General features: G+C 39.4%; 1 protein-coding gene across 2 annotated transcripts in view; it reads right to left on the reverse strand.

Annotated features, from left to right (window-relative positions):
* Positions 1-3659: 3659 nt before the first annotated feature.
* The window catches only part of NR6A1 (nuclear receptor subfamily 6 group A member 1), a 247539-nt gene continuing 232215 nt past the window's right edge, over positions 3660-18983 (reverse strand). For both annotated transcript variants that reach the window (XM_031954288.1, XM_031954287.1), the window contains exons 8-10: positions 15500-15621; positions 12232-12384; positions 3660-11470 (exon numbers count right to left, since the gene is read on the reverse strand). In XM_031954288.1, the coding sequence (XP_031810148.1) occupies positions 11382-11470; positions 12232-12384; positions 15500-15621 (364 nt within the window). In that variant the 3' untranslated portion in view covers positions 3660-11381. The remainder of the gene's footprint in view (positions 11471-12231; positions 12385-15499; positions 15622-18983) is intronic.

Raw genomic sequence — 18983 nt, forward strand, 5'->3', positions numbered from 1 at the left:
AGAGTCAGACACAATTGAACAATATATTTTATTGTATTTTTATTTATTTTGTTAAAATTCCCAGTTACATTTTAATCTGGCTTACGGTTGCACTAGGGGCGTTTTGGGCAATGTTTTTGAAAACTCTGGTTTAAGATCTGTTCTAGTTCTAACATGGTTAAGTTCCATCTAGTTTTGACATTCTCTGAGTCATTATGAAGGTGATGTCTCATTCCTTCCCTAGACTTTGATCCTAGCCTCAATCTTCCCATCATCCTCACTGTTCCAGCCCCAATCTTATACGTGTCTCACTGACAGAAGCAATTGTTTGTATTCCTAAAACATCTCCACATAGTGGGGTCTCCTCACCAGGTACTTCTTAGGGTTCCACCCCAGGCATCAAAAGATCCGAACAGGGAAGTCATTTTGGACCTCAGTAAAAGAGCAAACAGGGTTTGTACCGTATCACTGCTTACTCAGTAGACTCATCTTGCAGGATTGACCTTATGGAATAATTGTAAAAAGGGGGAGGAGTAAGAGCTAGACTAATACAAGAACAAAATGTCCTAACTTTCTGTGTTCTAAGGTCTGTTCTAGCTCTGACATTTATGTTTTAAATTCTAGCATCCTTCCATAGTAGCGTTGTATTATTCTATATTCTATAGTCCATTCCAGTTCTGAACTCCTTTGTTCAATCAAATGACAAGTATTTAAGTGCTCACTGTCTGCCAGTCATTGGTACCAAGGCCTAAGAATGTAAAGACAAAATCCAAACAATCACTGCCTTCAAGAAGTTTTCAAAATATTAGGATAAGTAACATGTATGTGGACTTTTTTGAGGCACTAGAGCAACTTGGGGAATACCAAAAAGTCCCAGATGGTTGGAATTTGAATCAAGCTTTAAAGGAAATTAGTGATTCTTAAGAGATAAAAGGAAGAAGTGAATTCAAAGTATAGAATGATCTAAGGTGACAGTCTGGGCAAAGGCATGGAGAAGGGAGATAGAAGTGTTATGTGTAAAGAATAGCAAGAAGTCCAGTTTAGCCAGACTGTAGAAGTCAGTTTGTAAAGGGCCTTAACTGTCAAAAGAAGTAATTTTTATTCTATCCTAGAGGCAATAAGGAGCACTAGAATTTTTTTAGTAGAATACTGACTAGATCAGATTGGTTCTTTAGGAATATGTTTGCAGCCATGTAGAGGACAAATTGGGAGAGAGGAGACTTGAGGGAGGGGAAAAAATTAGGTAGCTATTACAACAGTCCAAGCAAGAAGTGAAGACCTGAACTAAAAGGGTGATTGAGCAGGAAGGTGACAGATGAGAAATGTTGTGGAGGTGTGTTGACAAGACTTGTGAATTAATTGGACATGAGGGATGAGAAAGAATGAAGAGACAGGGAATAACTCCAAGGTTATAAGCTGGAGTTAAAAAAAAAAAAAAAAAAAAAAAAAAAAAAAGCAAGGTGGTGTATATACAGGAATAGAGGTGTTAAGAAGAGCCATAGTTTGTTTGCTTTGGGGGGATAAATTATTTTGAATGTGTTGAGTTTGAGATAACCATGGGACATCCAGGTAGAACTGTCTAATGGGCAATTGGTATTGTAGAATGAGATCTTGAGACATTAAAGTTCCTTACAGACATTCTACTCTTTAAAGTCCCTTATAATCCTAACATTCTTTGTTATCACATTCTATCTCCAAAAGTTCCTTCTAGCTTGAAATTCTAGAATGTCATGAAATCGTTTATGGAAAACATTGCCCACCAAGCAGAAAAATTCTTCCATTATTAGATGGATATTGTAGACACAAAAATTTACAATTATTCCATAAGGTCAACCCTGCATGATCTTGCTAAGTTTCTGACTACTAAGCAGTGGTATGGTACAAGCCCTATTTGCTCAATGCCCAATTTAGCCAGGAGCAACCCCTATGTTGTTCTTAGCCTGACTGCAGGGGACTACTTCCCTGAGATGGCAAGACTGGAGACAAGATCTAGATTCAAATCCTATCTCTGAAGCTCAACAGCTGCAAGTCACTAAACACCTAATCTGCAAAACAAAAAGGTTCTATGAAGTATCTTACAATTCTAAATAAATCTATGATCCTATGATGTACAATGTCAATGTTGTGAATATCCGGAGATGAAGGAAAATTCACTCCAACATACACACATATATGCATAGATACACAGACACACACACACACACATATATATATATATATACACACACATACATATGTAAAGAGCACAGTACATACTATATATAATGTTCTAAATCACCTGCTAAAGAATGCTCAATATAAAGTAGGGAGAGCAATGATAGTTCTCTGGTTTTCTCAAACTAGAGAGATAGTAGAATGAAAATAATGGGGCACTTGGAGTATTGGCTCTATCCATGAACAAGTTCCTTCCTTCCTACTTCTGAACTTTATATATAATGTCCCAGGCTATGAAATTGAGAGTGGGAGTATCAGAGATACACAGGATCACAAATCATGAGTTTTTATACCTTTATTTACCTATTTCACAGGGTTGTTGTGAGGGAAAAGCCTTGTTACTTAAAGAGCTACAGTTACAACTACTTGGTGCAGTGTAGGGACATGAGTTGTACAACTTAAAAGTAGACTTCTTTATAGGCTGATATGTAGATCTATTTTCTCTCCTGAGGGGGGGAAAAAAAGAGGCCTTCCTTGCTCCTACTGGATTCTATGGAGTCAACATTCATTCTTGTAAGAAAACTTCCACCTAGTACAATGCCTGCCAAAGTGTGGGCTAAGAATACTGGTATATGGGGAGGGTCTCAAGCTGGAACAGTATGGCTTACCAGATTTGAGGAATGAGAAAAACTAGGTTTCAGTCTGTTCTGTGTGGGCTTGGGCAAATCACTCTGAACCTCAATTTCCTCCTCTGCAAAATGCCAGTGTTGGAGTAGATAACTTCTAAGATCATCTCAAGTTCAATTATTTCAGTCCCCTCATGTTTCAGCTAAGAAACTAGCCAGCTGTGTACAGAGTGAGGTCACTGTCAGGTTCTCTGCAATGGGACCTCCCAAGGTGAATTTTGGCAGTGATAGGCTTGTAGGCAAGAGGTATGAACCTAAAGTAGACATTATTAAATGTGTATTACAGGAGGGAATTTAAATGCTATACAATGCAAGTGCTAGAACAGAATATTAAAATTGGAAGGACCCTTAGACCAAAATACATTAGAGGTGTAAAGAACCTTAGAGGTCATTTAATTTAATTCAATTCAATTCCATCACTTTACAGAGAAGCAAAGGAAGCCCAGGGAGGGGAGTCCCAGGAGATTATTGTTTGAACTGTAGCCAGACCAAGATAGTCCCAATTCTTTCACCACCATATACTGCCTTAATAGTAAGCCTGAATATCAAAACATTAAATTTAGTTCAATTTAAAAAATGTCATTGCACTGTGATCTAAGCAAGGTTCTTTCCCTCTCAGGGTTTTGGATTTCTCATATGTGAAATGTAGCTTGAACTCAAATGATCTGAGACCCTTTCCAGCTCAAATAATTTATTACATAACCCATATTCTTATATTCTGTATTCTAAGGCCCTTCCAGCTTGAGAATATGATCCCATACATAAAAGCTTGCTACATATACCTCCCTAATCTACCCACCCCACCCCATCCCATCCCAAAGAAAACAGCTCAGACCAATCTGTGTGCAGAATGATTCACATTTATTAGTTAAAATATCTAACACTTGCTAAACACTAATTGGTCACATTTCCACAGGTAGTCAATTCACAGAGCAGGGCTGGATAGGGAGGTAGCCAAAGTGGCCATCTGCCTTAGCACCTGCAATGCTAAACAATCGCTTGGTCATAGTCTAAGTGAAATTGGACAAGTTCCCAAAGGTGGGGGTGGGGGTGGGGAAGTCAGCTCTGCACCATGGCACATCACTGGGGTGCGCTCACTGGGAGTTCTGTGGAAGGGACGACCCAGAAGCCTGATTTTACACAGGGGACCACCCTGGAAGTGAGGAACACAGTGCAGCTTCCAAGGAGAGATGACCAACCCAAAGCTGGTGGTGATCCAGAGAGCCAGATCCATCCCCAGGGATGGGCTGCCTGGCCACAAGTCAAGGTGAAGGTAAAATCAAAAGCTAGGGCTGGAGACCAGCGGGGGCAGGGCAGGGGCCAATCCAGGCATTTCTCCCCCTATCTGTCACGAGTACACAGTGGGAGGGTCCAAGTAAACACACAAGTAGGGTCGCGAGTACATTCGCTACAGAAATGGCTTCACAAAAAGCACCCTCTTAGTGCCCAACACTGCTAATGCAGTTGAGGATGGTTTCAACTTGGCTGGCTTCTGCCTGAACACCTGCCCCTAGGGCAAGAAAAGGTAGGTTCCTAGAAAGTAAAGGGTTAGATACCTTCCCTCACCACCTAGATTTTCTCTCCCAGAGAAAATCTGGGCCCAGTTGCTCTAGGCCCTAGAGTTACAGAAACTCTAGGGAAGGTGGTCTAGGTAGGTGAGAGAGGGAGCAAACAGGATCAGCAAACATCACATTTCACCTCCAGAGCAGCAGCACAGAAAAAAAAAAAAAAAAAAAAAAAAACATTTCTACCCCCATATTGGATTTCATATCTCCCTTCTTCCCCCCAAAGAAACATGTAAACAAAACCAAAATCACAGTATTCTTTCTCCACACATTCTTAGACATAAGAGGTAGTTTGTTTTATATGGAAATTTGAGTCAATAATGTTATCAACTATTACGAAACATTTTACAGAAAGAAAATAATCACATAAGGACCTGGCATAGCTAAAGCTGACTACTGTGACTGGCTTAGAACCAAGGGCGACACTGGTACAATGCTTTTTCACAGGCTATGAAGGACTAGGAAAGAAGGGCTATTCCCCCCAGTCTTAGTGATTTTGGCCTAGTGTTGATTGGGATGAGAGAGACAGACAGAGATCCTTGAGAGAGATCAACCCCTTCCCAAGGACAAAGGCTGTTTTCCAAATCTCAGATTGAATAGTAGTATGGTGTACTATAAAGAGTAGTCAGAATACCTGGGTTTGAATCTGTTCTAATACTTGCTGGCTGTATGACCCTGGGTAAGCTTATTTAGTTATCTTGCATTTAAGTCATTTCAAAGAGCACAACAAATGAGCTACTATTTAATAATACCTGCCTTATAAGTTGGAAAGTCAGGGAGGAGCCAAAAATGAGAAGAGCCTTTCTTTTTACAAGTTACCTAAATCAAATCCAAGAGGAGAAACTTAAATCTTGTAGGCCATTCTAATTAAAATTTTCCCTGGTCATGAGACTTTCCAGAGTAATCTTAGAATTAACCCGGTCTCTCTTAAGGGCTTTGGAATTATTGGATAACTTTGGATCTGACTTTCTGATGCTGTTGGGGATGGGGATGTCCCCATATGTCTTGGTTCAGTTCCCACTGTATTTGGCTAGAGTTTCTCTGGAAAGGTGGCCAAGCTAGTGCTGGCAGTTTCCCTAACAAAGGTTTTCCTGAGAATCCCAGCTCTAGGAAAAGAAAAGAAAACCCGAGCCCTAAAAATAGGTTCACCATATATTCCATACCTGCCTAGGATTTTTTCCACCATCCCCACATCTTTGACTAGGCATACCTTCAACTTCTTTCCTAGCCTGCTAGTCCATTGGAAAGGCTTCTGAATCTGAAGGTTCCAAAAAACAAGAGAAATTACATTTCTTTCCCAAAAACCCAAGCCACTCCACCTAGAAGGCAAACAGAGGACATGGGATAACTCTGGGCTGTTGCTTAGAATAAGTTTGGGAAAATCTAGGTAACCTGTTCCGATCTTGAAGCACGTAAAAAACCTTGGAAAAAAGCCATCTACTGCAGTCACATCAAGCTGAGGGTTTCTGTGGGTCCTGTATTTAAATACATATATCCCTGAGCTTTTGCCTGTGCCACACTTGACACAGGCCACCCCCAGAAACCCTACAACATGAAGTCCCCGAAATGTCAGCACTGGCCTTCAGTTTCTGTCACTGAGTGCCTCATTCCTCTATCTACTAGCCTCTAACAGAGCAGAAAGCCACTTTTCCTCAGACACAGAAACCTCTTTACAGTTGACTAGTATTGAAACCTCCAGCCAAAATAAAAAGGAAGAAAGGATGAACAATATTGAAGGATGTAATCCTGAAGGTGAAAGTGAGTAGTATCATTTTATTATTTTTCTTATTTGGGGGTGGAGGTAGAGTTTTAAAAAGTTAATAGAGAGAGAAAAAAATTAAAGTTTAAGAAAAAAGTTATTTGGAAGGTCTGGTTTCTCAACACAAAATTTAATAAAATAAAAATGAAGGTGGAAAAATGGCCACCCACACATTTTGCTAGCGGTCCACTCTTGGATTAATAGGCCTAAATTAGGCCAGCACTGAGTCTGAGTTAAAGACTTGGAACTGCTGCTCATCTATTTAACATAAAGTAAAGGTAGCACAGGTTTTGCTAGAAAGCAGCAATGATATCCTGATGCACTTAAGGGAAAGCTGCAAAATATCTACGGTTTTGACAATTCCTCCCATGTATAATATAGTTTAATTCATAGGTTATGGGAATTCATCTTTGTATAGTCTTTGATGATAGATTTTTAGGGGTAGAAGAGACATTGGAAATCATCTAGTTTACCTTACAGAAAGGCCAATTGACACTAGGAGATGGTGGGAATGACCTATGGTAGTAGAATTCAGTCTCAGAACCATAAAATTAGGACTAGAAAGCCTTTGTAATATAGACTAGACACACAACAAAAGCTATGATATGTGGCACCTCTAGGATTTGAAGAAGAGATTCTGGCCAATTGGAGGATGGAGTTGGGGTAAGGGCTCTAGCAGGTTAGGTATGTTGATACCTGAGAAGCAGATGGGCCTGACCACTTTTTTAATCACTTGATTGTTTAAAGCGACCATCCCCCAAGGAAATTAAAAACAAAAAGCCAGGAAATAAGAGGTTTTGTAAGGCAGTTCTCTATTTCCTGGGGTTTTAAAATCCTTGCCCAAGATTGCAGCATTATTACTGGATGGTTCTCAAACTTCATTTGTCAGATTATGAGGGAGTAGAGGTAAAGAGGAATGCCCTCCTGGTCAAGGGCACACCCAGGGAAGAATTTAAGGAGAGTGAATGAAAGGTGTTAGACAATAAGGGCCTACTTATCTGGGAGCATCAAACCCACACCAATACTTTAGAAGGCAAAAAGAGTACCAAAATCAATCTTTCCAATTTTCCAGGGAGGATTGAGAGCAGGGGTCATTTAGAAGATTATCAGGAATGCAGTTGTGAATTGGGGGTGGGGAGAGAGATGGGGAGGGAGGAGCAATGGATGAGTTATCAATGAGCCATAGATTTGAGGGTTGGTTAGTTTTTTCACTTCCTATATGATCTAATGGAGTGACCTGAATTCTGTGGAAAGAATACTTAATTTGCAATTAAATTCTGAGTTCATATATAGATTCTCCCTATTAAATTACTGTTTCTTCTTTGAGCCCGTTTCCAAAACTGCAAACGAAGAGGTACGGATTAGATAGTTCTCCTAAGGTCCATCCCAGGTCTAAATCTACTGCCCTATGTTCTCTCTGGGGCTTAATTTCTCCATTTATAAAATGTACACACTATCACTCAGGGCTTAAAGTACTGCAGGAAGGGGACGAATTATTATTCTTTCTTACCAGGACCAGTTTGGTGTCTAGTCATAAGCAAGCAGGATATTAGTTTCTTAAGGGGAGTGTTTTGGGAAGAGGAAACTAGGTACTGTTGTACTAATCTTTGGAGGGTAAGACTCCTGGTTTGGGTGTGGAAGACACCTAAGTATCACCTTAGAAGATGGCATTATTAAGATATGCAATAGCCAGTTTGATAATGGCCAAAATTGCCCTGAATCAGACACGAAGCATGAGCAATGAAGTTCCAAATCTTAGCTCGGGACAAAGGAAATTAAAAGAAAAAAAATCAGCACAACTCAAGGAAAATGCAGCTAATTGCATTTTCATGCAGCAAATTTTTGTTGCAAGTGATGGCTGTTGGTGGCAAAAGAGAGAAGGATCTGAGACACTCAGATTTTTTTTCTTCCACTGGCAAAAAGGCTTCCTGCATTAATAGAAGAATGGCCACACACACACACACACACACACACACACACACACACCCCTCCAACCTTTATATTGTGTCCTTCAAAACCAAATTCACAAAAACATCTAGTGGCTGACCTAATGTCTCTACATTGCTAGCTATACTTCTACCTTCTTATCATAATACCTGAGTTTGCAATGCAACACATTCACTTTACCCTGTTTAAAAACACAAGTCTTCAAAGGACTTGGTGCAGAAGACATTAGCGGCTGTCCACAGGTTAGGCTCCAGCTTGGTACTCTGTCATTTCCTTACACAATTTGCTCCACTCTTCTCCTTTCAGGAATGAAGGGGCCTTTGTTCAAGGAATTTGCTGTAAATCAGCATTTGGCAAAAAAGCATTTGCACAAAAGCAACTCAAGAACCTTTCTCCTCCCTTCAAAAATGAACAATTTGTTCTGCTAAATATTGCATTATTTGGACCAGTAAGTTCTTATTGGCTAGAGAATAATTTTCTTTGAAACTGTAAGCAGATAGAGCAAAAGCTCAGTTTAACAGAAAAGCAAGTGATAATGGGAAGGAGGGAGGTGAGGTATGGATTTTGGCAAGATCATCAGCAAAGATTCAACTTAAGCTGCCAGAGCCCACTCATCAGGAGTAATGATCAGAATTGCTAATGGCCCTCTCTTCCTGCTCCAGAGAGGAAAAAAGTAGAGTGTTAACCTGCCTACAAGGAGATCACAGTCGCAAAATTCAAGTCAAGAAAACGGGGAAAGCATTTCAAGCTTAGAAATAAACAAACCAAACAGAAATCTTCCCATGGATAATCAGGTGTGTGCATGTACACATTGTATATACATATACATTTGAGTTTTCTACTAATGTCCCATTCTGATACTGAGTCCTTAAAGGCTGCCATTAGCATTCAAGCTCTGGTTGGCCTGTGTGTTAAAGATTTCAAAGGTGGGCCCAGAAACAAGCTGTGTTCAACTTTGGAATGCCAGGCTAAGTGGCCAGAAGGCTGACTATCATGAGAGAAACACCTTTGGCCACTACCACTCATAATACTGTGGAGGCAGGATTCATCCTGATGAAGCGTGGAATCGTGTGTGGATACACACATCCACATCCACACAGACATATATACATATGCACATCCACACACATATTTGTATACATACATACACATTAAAGGTGATATTGAGCCATATGTGCTTACTGGATTTGGGGAACACATGCTATTGGGGAAACTCTAATTTTCCAAACCAGGGAGAAATATAACATTACAGTTCTGCTGGTCCCAGCAGTGGTTATATACCCGTAACATCTCATTCCATTACAAAGAATTCCTTTACAAAGTCCAGGACAGACTACCCAGAAAAGAGGAACAGGTCACCTGGGAAGATTTGCAAGCCTGAGCAAGAGAGCAAACATGGCCTTCTACTGAAAGAGATATATATAAGCCCGTGTTCACACAGGAGAAAGCTTACCCTGAATGTGTATGGAAACTGGGCTAGTTTAGGGCCTGGGACAAATCATCACCCCAGAATCTGCAGGCAGTTTGGGGAGCTCCAAAATCTGTTAATCCCAGCTCATGGAGGATGTGACCTTTCCTGAAAATTATGAGGTAGTTTAAAGAGTCACAACCTCCCTGGCTAGGACATTTAGCAGGACAGTAGCATGGGAAAAATTGGTTAGGGCTTTTTGACCCAATTCACAGAACTGTAGAGTTGGAAGGGATCTGAGTATATTTAGTCCACTATAATCTGAAGGGGGAGTCTCCTCCTGGCACCTCCATATAAGCATCCAATCTCTGTATAAATAATTGACAAGAGATTTCACTACCTTAGACAATAATTTGTTTGGAATCACATTTTCTTGCCTCAAGTCCAAATGCTTGAAGGAAATGTGGTCCCAGCTTTATGTATCTTTTTAACCTCAGTAAGAAGAGTTTTGGTGATTGGCCAGTAAGACACTCCAGGCCAGGCCAGGGATGAGGCAGGTTGATGGTTACCTAGGAGAATTCTTATCTGTGCCAGAGAAGGCCTAGTGTCCCATCAAGCAGAGTATCCCTAGTGTATGGGCAGGAGGTCTTGAAGGCATTTAATCAATGTTTGTTGGGTGTTCAAGATAATTCCCTGCAAAGCACTCTATTCTTCTCTTCTCATTCACTTAGGTAACACTTTACTTTGGTGTCTAGAAAATGAATTCCACGTGGGGCAAGTGTGGTGTCTAATTTAAATTCTTTTCAGAGTTCTGAACGAAGGAGGTACTTAAATGTTTGTTATGTAGTACTGCAATGGAATTTGCTGATCATCATCAAGGCCCAGATGAAAACAGTGCAATACTCCAAAGCCAAGGAAGGAGTGGCTGGCTGGCTGTCCCAATAGATCTCCAATCTGGTAGAGAAGGCAAGACTTTGAGAAATTCTTACAATCCTTGAAAAGGTATCTATTTAAAATGGCCACTGAACAAAAATGCAGAGAAGATTATGACATTCCCCCCCATCTGCTTCTCTGCTCTTTACCTTCCTCCAATGAAGCGAGAAAGAGGAGTTTGGAATTGGGGAGAAGTTTGAGAGCCAATGTGGTGTAGTGACAAGGAGGCTAGATAGAAATATGGGTCAATGTATGGGCTGGGCTAGATGGTCGGTCTCTCAGATTCCTTCCAATTCTAATATTCTGTGACTAGAAGACCTCCAAGCTTCAAATCTACTCTTCTTACGATATGTTCATTTCAAAGGCCTTCCTCCTCAGAGATGTTTAATATATCAATTAAAAAAATTAACCAACAAAAAAACCCCAACTGACCTCCCCAAGATTGATGGAAGGCATGTATTTGCTGGTAGAAAAAGGCAGTTTGCTCTCTAGCTCAAACCTGTGAGGTCTGCTGAGAAAATAATGGAAAAGTCAGTATTTCAATACCACCTTTTCCTTGAGGTAGTCTTAGTCAACACTATTGAAATAGTTAGCTCCCCCCACCCCCCCACCCCTCAAATATAAAGAAGAACAAGACCTAATTAATGACAACATTGTAACATTAAACATTCTCACATTCTGTAAACTGTAAGGAAATGCATCTTTAAATTCATACAGAAGTATGTGCATTGTGTTGAAGGTCATACATTCAACTCTGTCGTGAAATAAATATATAGAAAATGAGTTTTAAAAAAAACAACAAACAAATAAAAAGATTTATGCTAGAGGGGCAGTGCTCAGCTGCCTCCATCCTGGTCTCGGCTCTCCTGTTTCTCTTGGTGAGCCCTGCGCTCCCCCCAGGCAGGGGATAGGGCAGGGAGCTGGCTGGGGGAGGGAGGGGGGGGAGGGCCTTATTCCTTGCTCCCACTTGTCTTGCAGGAGTGCAGAACAGCTTTAAAAAGCAGTGGCAGCTGCTCCAGGGGCACGTTCACCATCTTTCCTGGGGGAGGGGAAAGGGAGAGAATGGGTTAATACAAAACTGCACAGGCTCTTTTCTCCAGGCAGTGTTTTAGAGGAAAGAAGTCACAGAAAAACAAGAGGATGCCCTGAATCTCTGGCAAGTCTTGTGGAAGAGCTGAGAGAGCTTGCATTTGTTTCTTTGGGTTGTTTTGTCAGGGCTGATCCATGCCCTTATGATTAATGGTATGCTAGAGACAGCAGGACTCTGAAAACAGATCTTCTGTTAGGATATCCCTAGAATTTGGGAGATGGAAGAGTCTTTCAAAGATAACCTGTTAGAACAGGAAGGGATCTTTGGATATAGAACGTTAAGAGATAAAGGATCTCAGACTAAAGAATGCTAGAATACTAAATGCTCAAATTTAGCACATGGAAAGTTATTAATAGAAGAGAACTTGGTACCTTGACTATTAAGGGTCAAGGGAACTTTAGAGATCATGTCATCAATTGCCCTCATTTTACAGATGAGGCAACAGAGGCCTAGAAAAAAGCAAGTGACTTGATGACAATCTCACAGTGGCAAAGCGGGGGCTAAGTGTCTGGTCAATGCCAGAAGAGAAATGAAGGATCAGCAGGGAGAGAAAAAAGAGCTTTCTTTGGAAAGGATTAAGGCCTTGGTGATGGGAAGTTGTAGGGAAAGGAGAAAAGGAAAAAGGGGCTAAAGAAAGGGGGTGGGAGGAATAAGAGAAAGAGGGACGACAGAAAAAGGGAGGAGGGAAGGAGAGGGAAATGGAGAGTTACCTGCAATATATCGTATCTCTGGTAAACACATCATTAGATCGGGAAAACGATTTGGCTGATGAGGGTACTTATACTCGGTGAAATCCTGGCAAATATACCAATACCGCTTGTTCAACTGCTCCAGCTGTGAAGCATTTGTTAGGCCCCTGATATCTGAGGATGTGCAACAAAGTGGTTATTAAAGGAATTTAAGGATGATAAATATACCCTGCCCCCCACCATGCAGGTTAAGAGGGAAACATGAGAACCATTTCAAATATCTGCAGGGAGATAGTTTAGAAAAGGGACTACACTTGTTCTGGGTCCCAGAGGATGGAATTAGAAACAATGGGTAGAAATCACCAAGAGAAAGATATTGGCTCAATATAGGAAAAACTTCCTGCCAGACAAGACTAAGACTGAAATGGACTGCTGAATGATGGTGAGATTCCCCATCATTGAATAAATTCAAGCAGAAGTTGAGTGATCATCTATTTGGGTTACTGTAAAGGGATTTTCTGTTTAAGGGAGGGATCAGACTATATGCCCCTGTGGCTGCTTTTAGTTCCAAAATTCTGATTCTGTTCTTCAGAGTTATTTAAATACATTTTGAGGGAGGTATAGCTTTGTGCGGCTTACTTAGGAAAGCCAGGTTCAAATCTCAGCTTTGCCATTTACTACGTGAGTAATCTTGGGCAGGGCAGGCCATCTCTGAACTTTAGTATTCCTCATTTGTAAAAAAGGAGAGAAAACCTATATACTTCTTTCATGGGATTTTTTGTCTTTTTTGGTTTGTTATTCTGTGCTTGACAAACATCATTAAACAGATTTATTTCCACATACATAGAAAAAAAAAAAATGAGTTAAAAAATGATTATACATGAAGCCATTAATCTCTACTATGTAAAGACTGACTTTAAAAACTCAAAAGTATTAGCAGCAAAGCTGTCTTGCCTATCTCCTTTTGAACCTCTGTTTTCTCTACATTTTAGAAAAATGCTAAGATCCTTTATCTTCTTCATTTCTATTACTAGTCCTCCTCTCCCTTCCTAAATTTAAAACGAGTAAAAAGCCCCCTCTTGTAACAAATAAACACATTTAAGGACAATAAACAGACACTGGACATGTATATGTATGTCAATCTGCCCTTCAAATTCTCTAATTTGTCCCATAGGGACACTGAGGAAAGTCCTTTGTTGACCTTAATAGTTCTTCTAAAGAGATGGGAGCTATTCTTCTTATTTTTTCTTTCTGAGAAGGACTGGGCTTTGACCATGGGAAGTTAAACAATATAAGAATATGTGAAAAAAGTTTAATGAAAACCTGATAAGGAACAGAAGTGGCCTGCTTAAAGAAGGTCTGACTGAAAATTAACAATGACAACTTCCTATAAGGGTATAACATTTCCCAGTTTTCAAGTTTACATTTGCCATTATCCACAGAGAGGCAAAGAGACTTTCCCAAAGTCACACCAAGTAATGGACTTAAGACTAACAATCTCTGTGGAAAAGGTGACAGCAACATTATTGTTCCTGTTTCATAAATGGGGTAACTTAAGTAGTCTGTCCAAGGTCTCCAATGCTTACAAGATCTCTGTGATGAAAGGAGTACAAACATTATTCTCTTCATTTGACGGACTGGGAAATTGAGGATCTAGGAAGTACAATGACTTGTCCAAGGCCATGGAGCTATTAAGTAGTGATGTTGGGTCTTGAAAATAAATCTGATTCTAAGTCTCATAAAGCGGCTTCTTCATTTTTAAAATTATAATACCTAAGTAATAAATGATATAGTAGAAATTTACTCTTGGAGCACATAGCCCAGAGCCTGTAAAAAAGTGTTTTAGAATTAATAATTAACATAAAAAAGCATACCATGTACCTTTCCAATGTAGGATTAACATATGAAGAGAAACATAATGCTTCATTCATCTGCAAAAAGCATTTTTGTACAATACTGTCTTACTATGATTGGACTATCAGAACAACCAGCAATCTGTCACATCAGCCTTATCTAGGCCAACTTCATCAGTCACTCTGTTGTTCCTCAGTGGCTGGTAAACTTGGGACGTATTTTACATGACGCATGTACTGTCCTTGGTGTCTATGTTTAAATGCATTAAAATGGACTAAACAAAGTGGAGTCTCTTCCTTCCTCCATTAGTTATAGGATTGCTGCATTTCAATTAAAAAACAAACAAAAAAAAAAAAAAAACCAAAACACTTTCCCTGTACTAAGGGGAAACATGAACTCAATGCCTGTGTCCCAGAATGTGAGAGTACTTGACCCATCAGGAAGCTTAGCAGATAGCAAATGTCTAAAACCACAGAAGTCAAGAATGGAAAAAGGGGCATTAGAGACTATCTACTCCAATCCACTCATTTTCCAGAAGAAGGGCTGGAGAGAAATGAGTTGACCAAGATTGCAGAGTAAAATAACAGTCAAGATTTGAATCCAGGTCCTTTGATTCCCAAATCCAGTGCTCTGAGAACAATACCATGGTTATAAACCATGACCTATAACAAAAATGCCTTAATACTTCTAAAAAGTGATCATCTAGTGTCTGATGGAAGACCTCCAAGGATAAGGAACTAGCATGGAAAATCAGGCACTACAATGTCTCTGTCTCCCAGGAGCTCTAGCAAGTGTCAGACAGCTCTCATTGTCAGCAAGTTTATCTCCATTGAGCTAGAACCTTCCTCCCTATAACTTGCTCTCCACAACTCTTGGTTTTGTTCTCTGGGACTAAGCAGAAAAAGTCTGTCTAATCCTTCTTTTACTTGACAACCAAACATTTGATATTTTAAAATAACGATGGCATCCATCTTATATTCTTTCCCTAGTTTTTGCTTCAGGTCCTCATTGCTTTGATCACTCCATTTCTGGCATGGAGATCCACAGCTTCACTCTCCTGGATACACTTGTCCAGGTATAGTCTGACGAATTTAAACAATCAATCATCAGGCACCTCCCTTGATTTGGCTACTACATTTCTATGCAGTCTAAGTTGACTCTGGTCACTATGTGTCACATTGGTAACTTATCTTGAGGCTGCAGGTCACTAAATCTCTCAAAGTAACTTGCTGGACTTAAACTTTTGTAGTTGATTTTGTTAAAAATCAATAGTTGCTTGTCCCAAGCATGGGATTTTATATTTTTTCCTTTTGAAATTCATCTCTTTAGACCTAATTTAAGAATATTGGTCCTTTTTGTGAAGCAAATAAAAGAGGGACAAGCTTGTTATTAGGGTACCAGTTAACTTTGAAAAAGGCCTTGACCTAACACTCACCTTGATTGAGGAAGTTGATGGCTTTCATGCAAGCATACTCCTCGTTGCTGACCTTCAGCTGATGAAACTTTCGATACAGGTAGATCAATCTCTCCATTACCTCCATCCCTTCTTCACTAAATCTGTAGGGAGGATGAGGATGTAAACTTTAGGTGGTGCATAAGCTAGATCCAGAGATGCAGTGAACATTAGAGTATACAGTATTAAAATACGGAATTAGAAGATTCTTTAGAACAAGATATGGTAGAACCAAGAAAGAAGGCAGATATCATTTAATCCAAGCTCTATTTTACAAACAAGAAGCCTGACTAAAACAGATTTAAGTAATCTGCCCAAGGTGACACAGCTATTGAATAAAATAGTGGACATTCCAGTTTAATTCCTCTCATTCTGAATTCAGTGATTTTAAATTCTACTATGATGCCTCTTCTTGAGGACAACCCCCTACCCGCTCCTCTTTGCAGCAATAAACTTTCCATCCATCCTTCATATTGTCACCTGAATAATTTTTTTCTAATGCACAAATCTGCTCCCTGTCACTCCAGTGCTCAAAATCCATAAATAGATTCCTCTGTGGCAAATTTAATAAAGGTTGAGGGGCTAGACTCTGGTGGTGTTTGAGGTCCTCCACAATCAGGCTACTTCCAAATCTTATGAGGTTGAAAACACATACATATACAGTTTGCTCTAAAAATGCATTAAATTGAACAGAAAAATAAAATAGGAACAGTATACTACTCCTCAATTACATGCAACATGCTCACAGACAGAACATTTTTAAATGAGAAGCCCACAGAGGGTAAAGAGAAAGGACAACTCTTAGCCAAGAAGATTGCTTGAACAGAGACAGACTGGTCCCATATTCACCTCATTCAAAATCTGAAATCATCACTAGATAAAATAATGATCAAGAAATTTAATGAAGAAACAAAGTGGCCAGCTTCACTAAAACTACAATAAAAAGTCAGCCAAAGTCAGAGCCAATGTATGTAGATAAACAGGCAGCCTCCCAAAGCAGGCAGAAAGATTGGATGGCTTCCCTGAGAAATCTTCAGGGAAATCAGAACTCTGGAAGCTCCAGGGAATGAGAATGATCAGAGCAGCGAAGCAATACTGAGACCAGGACAACCCAGCAAACTAGAGGGGCTTTAGGGCTCTAGCACTAGTCAACCTGAGGCAACATAGAGGGTCCTGAAGATCTAGTACTTAGAACCTCAAAGATCCGGGGGCCTGACTACAGAGAGTGGAAATTAGCACAAGAACTCATGGCAAGCTCAACAATTTAACTCAAAAGCATAGCATGGGGTATCACCTGGTCCTGGAACAAAGCTTTGATTAAAAAAATTAGAGCTGGAGAAATAAGTAAACCAAAGAAAACATTGACCAACATTTAAGAAAATTATTATAAATCTAGGGATGCCCCAAAACCCAGCTAAAAATAGAAAAGCAACTCAGTAACAACTGCAAGCAGAGACTTGAAGAAAAAAAGGTGATTTTTCTATAAGGATTACATGCCAGCCACCTAGAAGTACAGAAGGAAGAGATTAAAAAATGAAACAAAAGCTCTTGAGGAAAAAACTAGAAGAACAAACTGTTTAGAAAAATGGTACTCTTCTAGACAGCAAAAAAAGAAAACACTCAAAATCAAAAGATTGAAAAAAAAAAGTAGTGAAGAAAAACAATAACAACAAAAATTGAATTGGAAAACAGGCATTAAATTTAAGAATTATGGACTCTCTGAAAAGCTGGCCAAAAAACAAAAAATTTAGACGTACTATTTCAAGAAATAATAAAAGAACACTACACATATTTGTTAGAACCAGAGAGCAAAGATGGGATAGGATTCACTTGAAATGAACACCAAAAGAAAAAATATACCAGGAATTTCATAACCAAAATCTGGAGACTCCACATCGAAGGAAAAAAAACAAAACAACTATAAGCATCCATCAAAGCGTTCTAATACCATAGTCACACCACACACTTGGCATTTTCTATCAGGAAATCTTGGGATATTGTATTCCAAAAGGCAAAAGATAAATGCCCAGAAACAAAAGAAACTCACTCTGCAAAGCTGAACATAATCCTTCTGGAGGAAAAATGTGGATCTTTCATAGAAGAGAGGACCTTCAAGCATTTCTGAAGAAAAAGACCAGAGCTCTTACTCAGCTCGAGTCTTTACACAGAGGTGATTAGGAACTTTGAAATACAAACACAAAGATGAGAAATCTACAAAGGTAAGTTTATTTGAATAATTAGAAGGGGTTGAATGATGTTGGAGGGTTAACATTCTAATAGGGAGAAGAAACAATGTCATCAGAGTACTACTGAGGGAGTAAGGAAGCAAGGGTCGGTGGTAGTAGAGAGGGGTAGGAGTGGGGGTGTAGGGAGTATAAAAAGGAGCAAGAAAGGGTACAATTCATTGTCTCTCACAATGAATGTGCTTGAAAATGTATAATTTTGGAAAAGGGAAACATATATATCAGATGAACTTTATTCTTATTTGGAGCAGACAATGAAGCCTGAAAACACATATATACACAGTTTGGTCTAGAAATGCATTAAATTAAACAGAGAAACAAAATAGGAACAGTAAGGGATGGGGATAAGAAGGAAGGAATAATCACAAGCAAAATAAACTTTTTGAACCTGAATTAGGGTATTGAAAGGTTTTTAAAAAATGAATCCAAGGGAGTACCCATCAAATGGGGAATGGCTAAACAAATGTGGTATGTGAATATAATGTAAAGATGAATTCAGAGAATATTAATTAATATGAACTGATATTAAAATTAAATTAAATTAGAATAAAAGTGAGTAGAATCAGGAAAACAACTTATATAAGAACAAGAGGCAGCAGTTGATAAAGCACCGATTCTGGGGTAAGAAGGACCCGAGTTCAAATGTGGTTTCAGATATCTGATACTTATTAGCTGTGTGATCCTAAGCAAGTCACTTAACCAGAATTGCCTTGCCTTGTCCACCACTCCCTCTCCCACTCCCCCAAAATAGAATGTAAAGCAAAACAACTTTGAAAGACTTAAGAACTCTGATCAATAGAGAAAGACAGGATCTGGGAACATAAAATATCAGAACTGAGGGGACTTTAGAATTCATCTAGTCCAAGTTCATTTCACAGATGTGAAAACTTCACCCAAAGAACAAATCAACAATGCCTAATATGACTTACTGAAATTTCCAGAGACAGTAAATGACAGTGTTAGACTTGAGCCTGCATCTTCTGACTCCAAGTCCTAAGCTCTTTCTACTATATAAAATAACCTCTTGTTCCTTTACACATTATAATCATCTAACTTTGTGTTTTATCCCCTTATTGGTTCAAATTATCTCATACCTTACTCTGTCTCACACTATGTACTCTGTCCAGATCATTGGTATCCTGGCTCTGAGCATTTTCTCTGGTTGTCCTTCAAGTCTGGAATGTAAATCCCGGATAAAAATTCTTCTTAATCACGGTGCCTTT

The sequence above is a fragment of the Sarcophilus harrisii genome, chromosome 2, assembly GCF_902635505.1.
Source record: "Sarcophilus harrisii chromosome 2, mSarHar1.11, whole genome shotgun sequence".
NCBI lineage: Eukaryota > Metazoa > Chordata > Mammalia > Dasyuromorphia > Dasyuridae > Sarcophilus > Sarcophilus harrisii.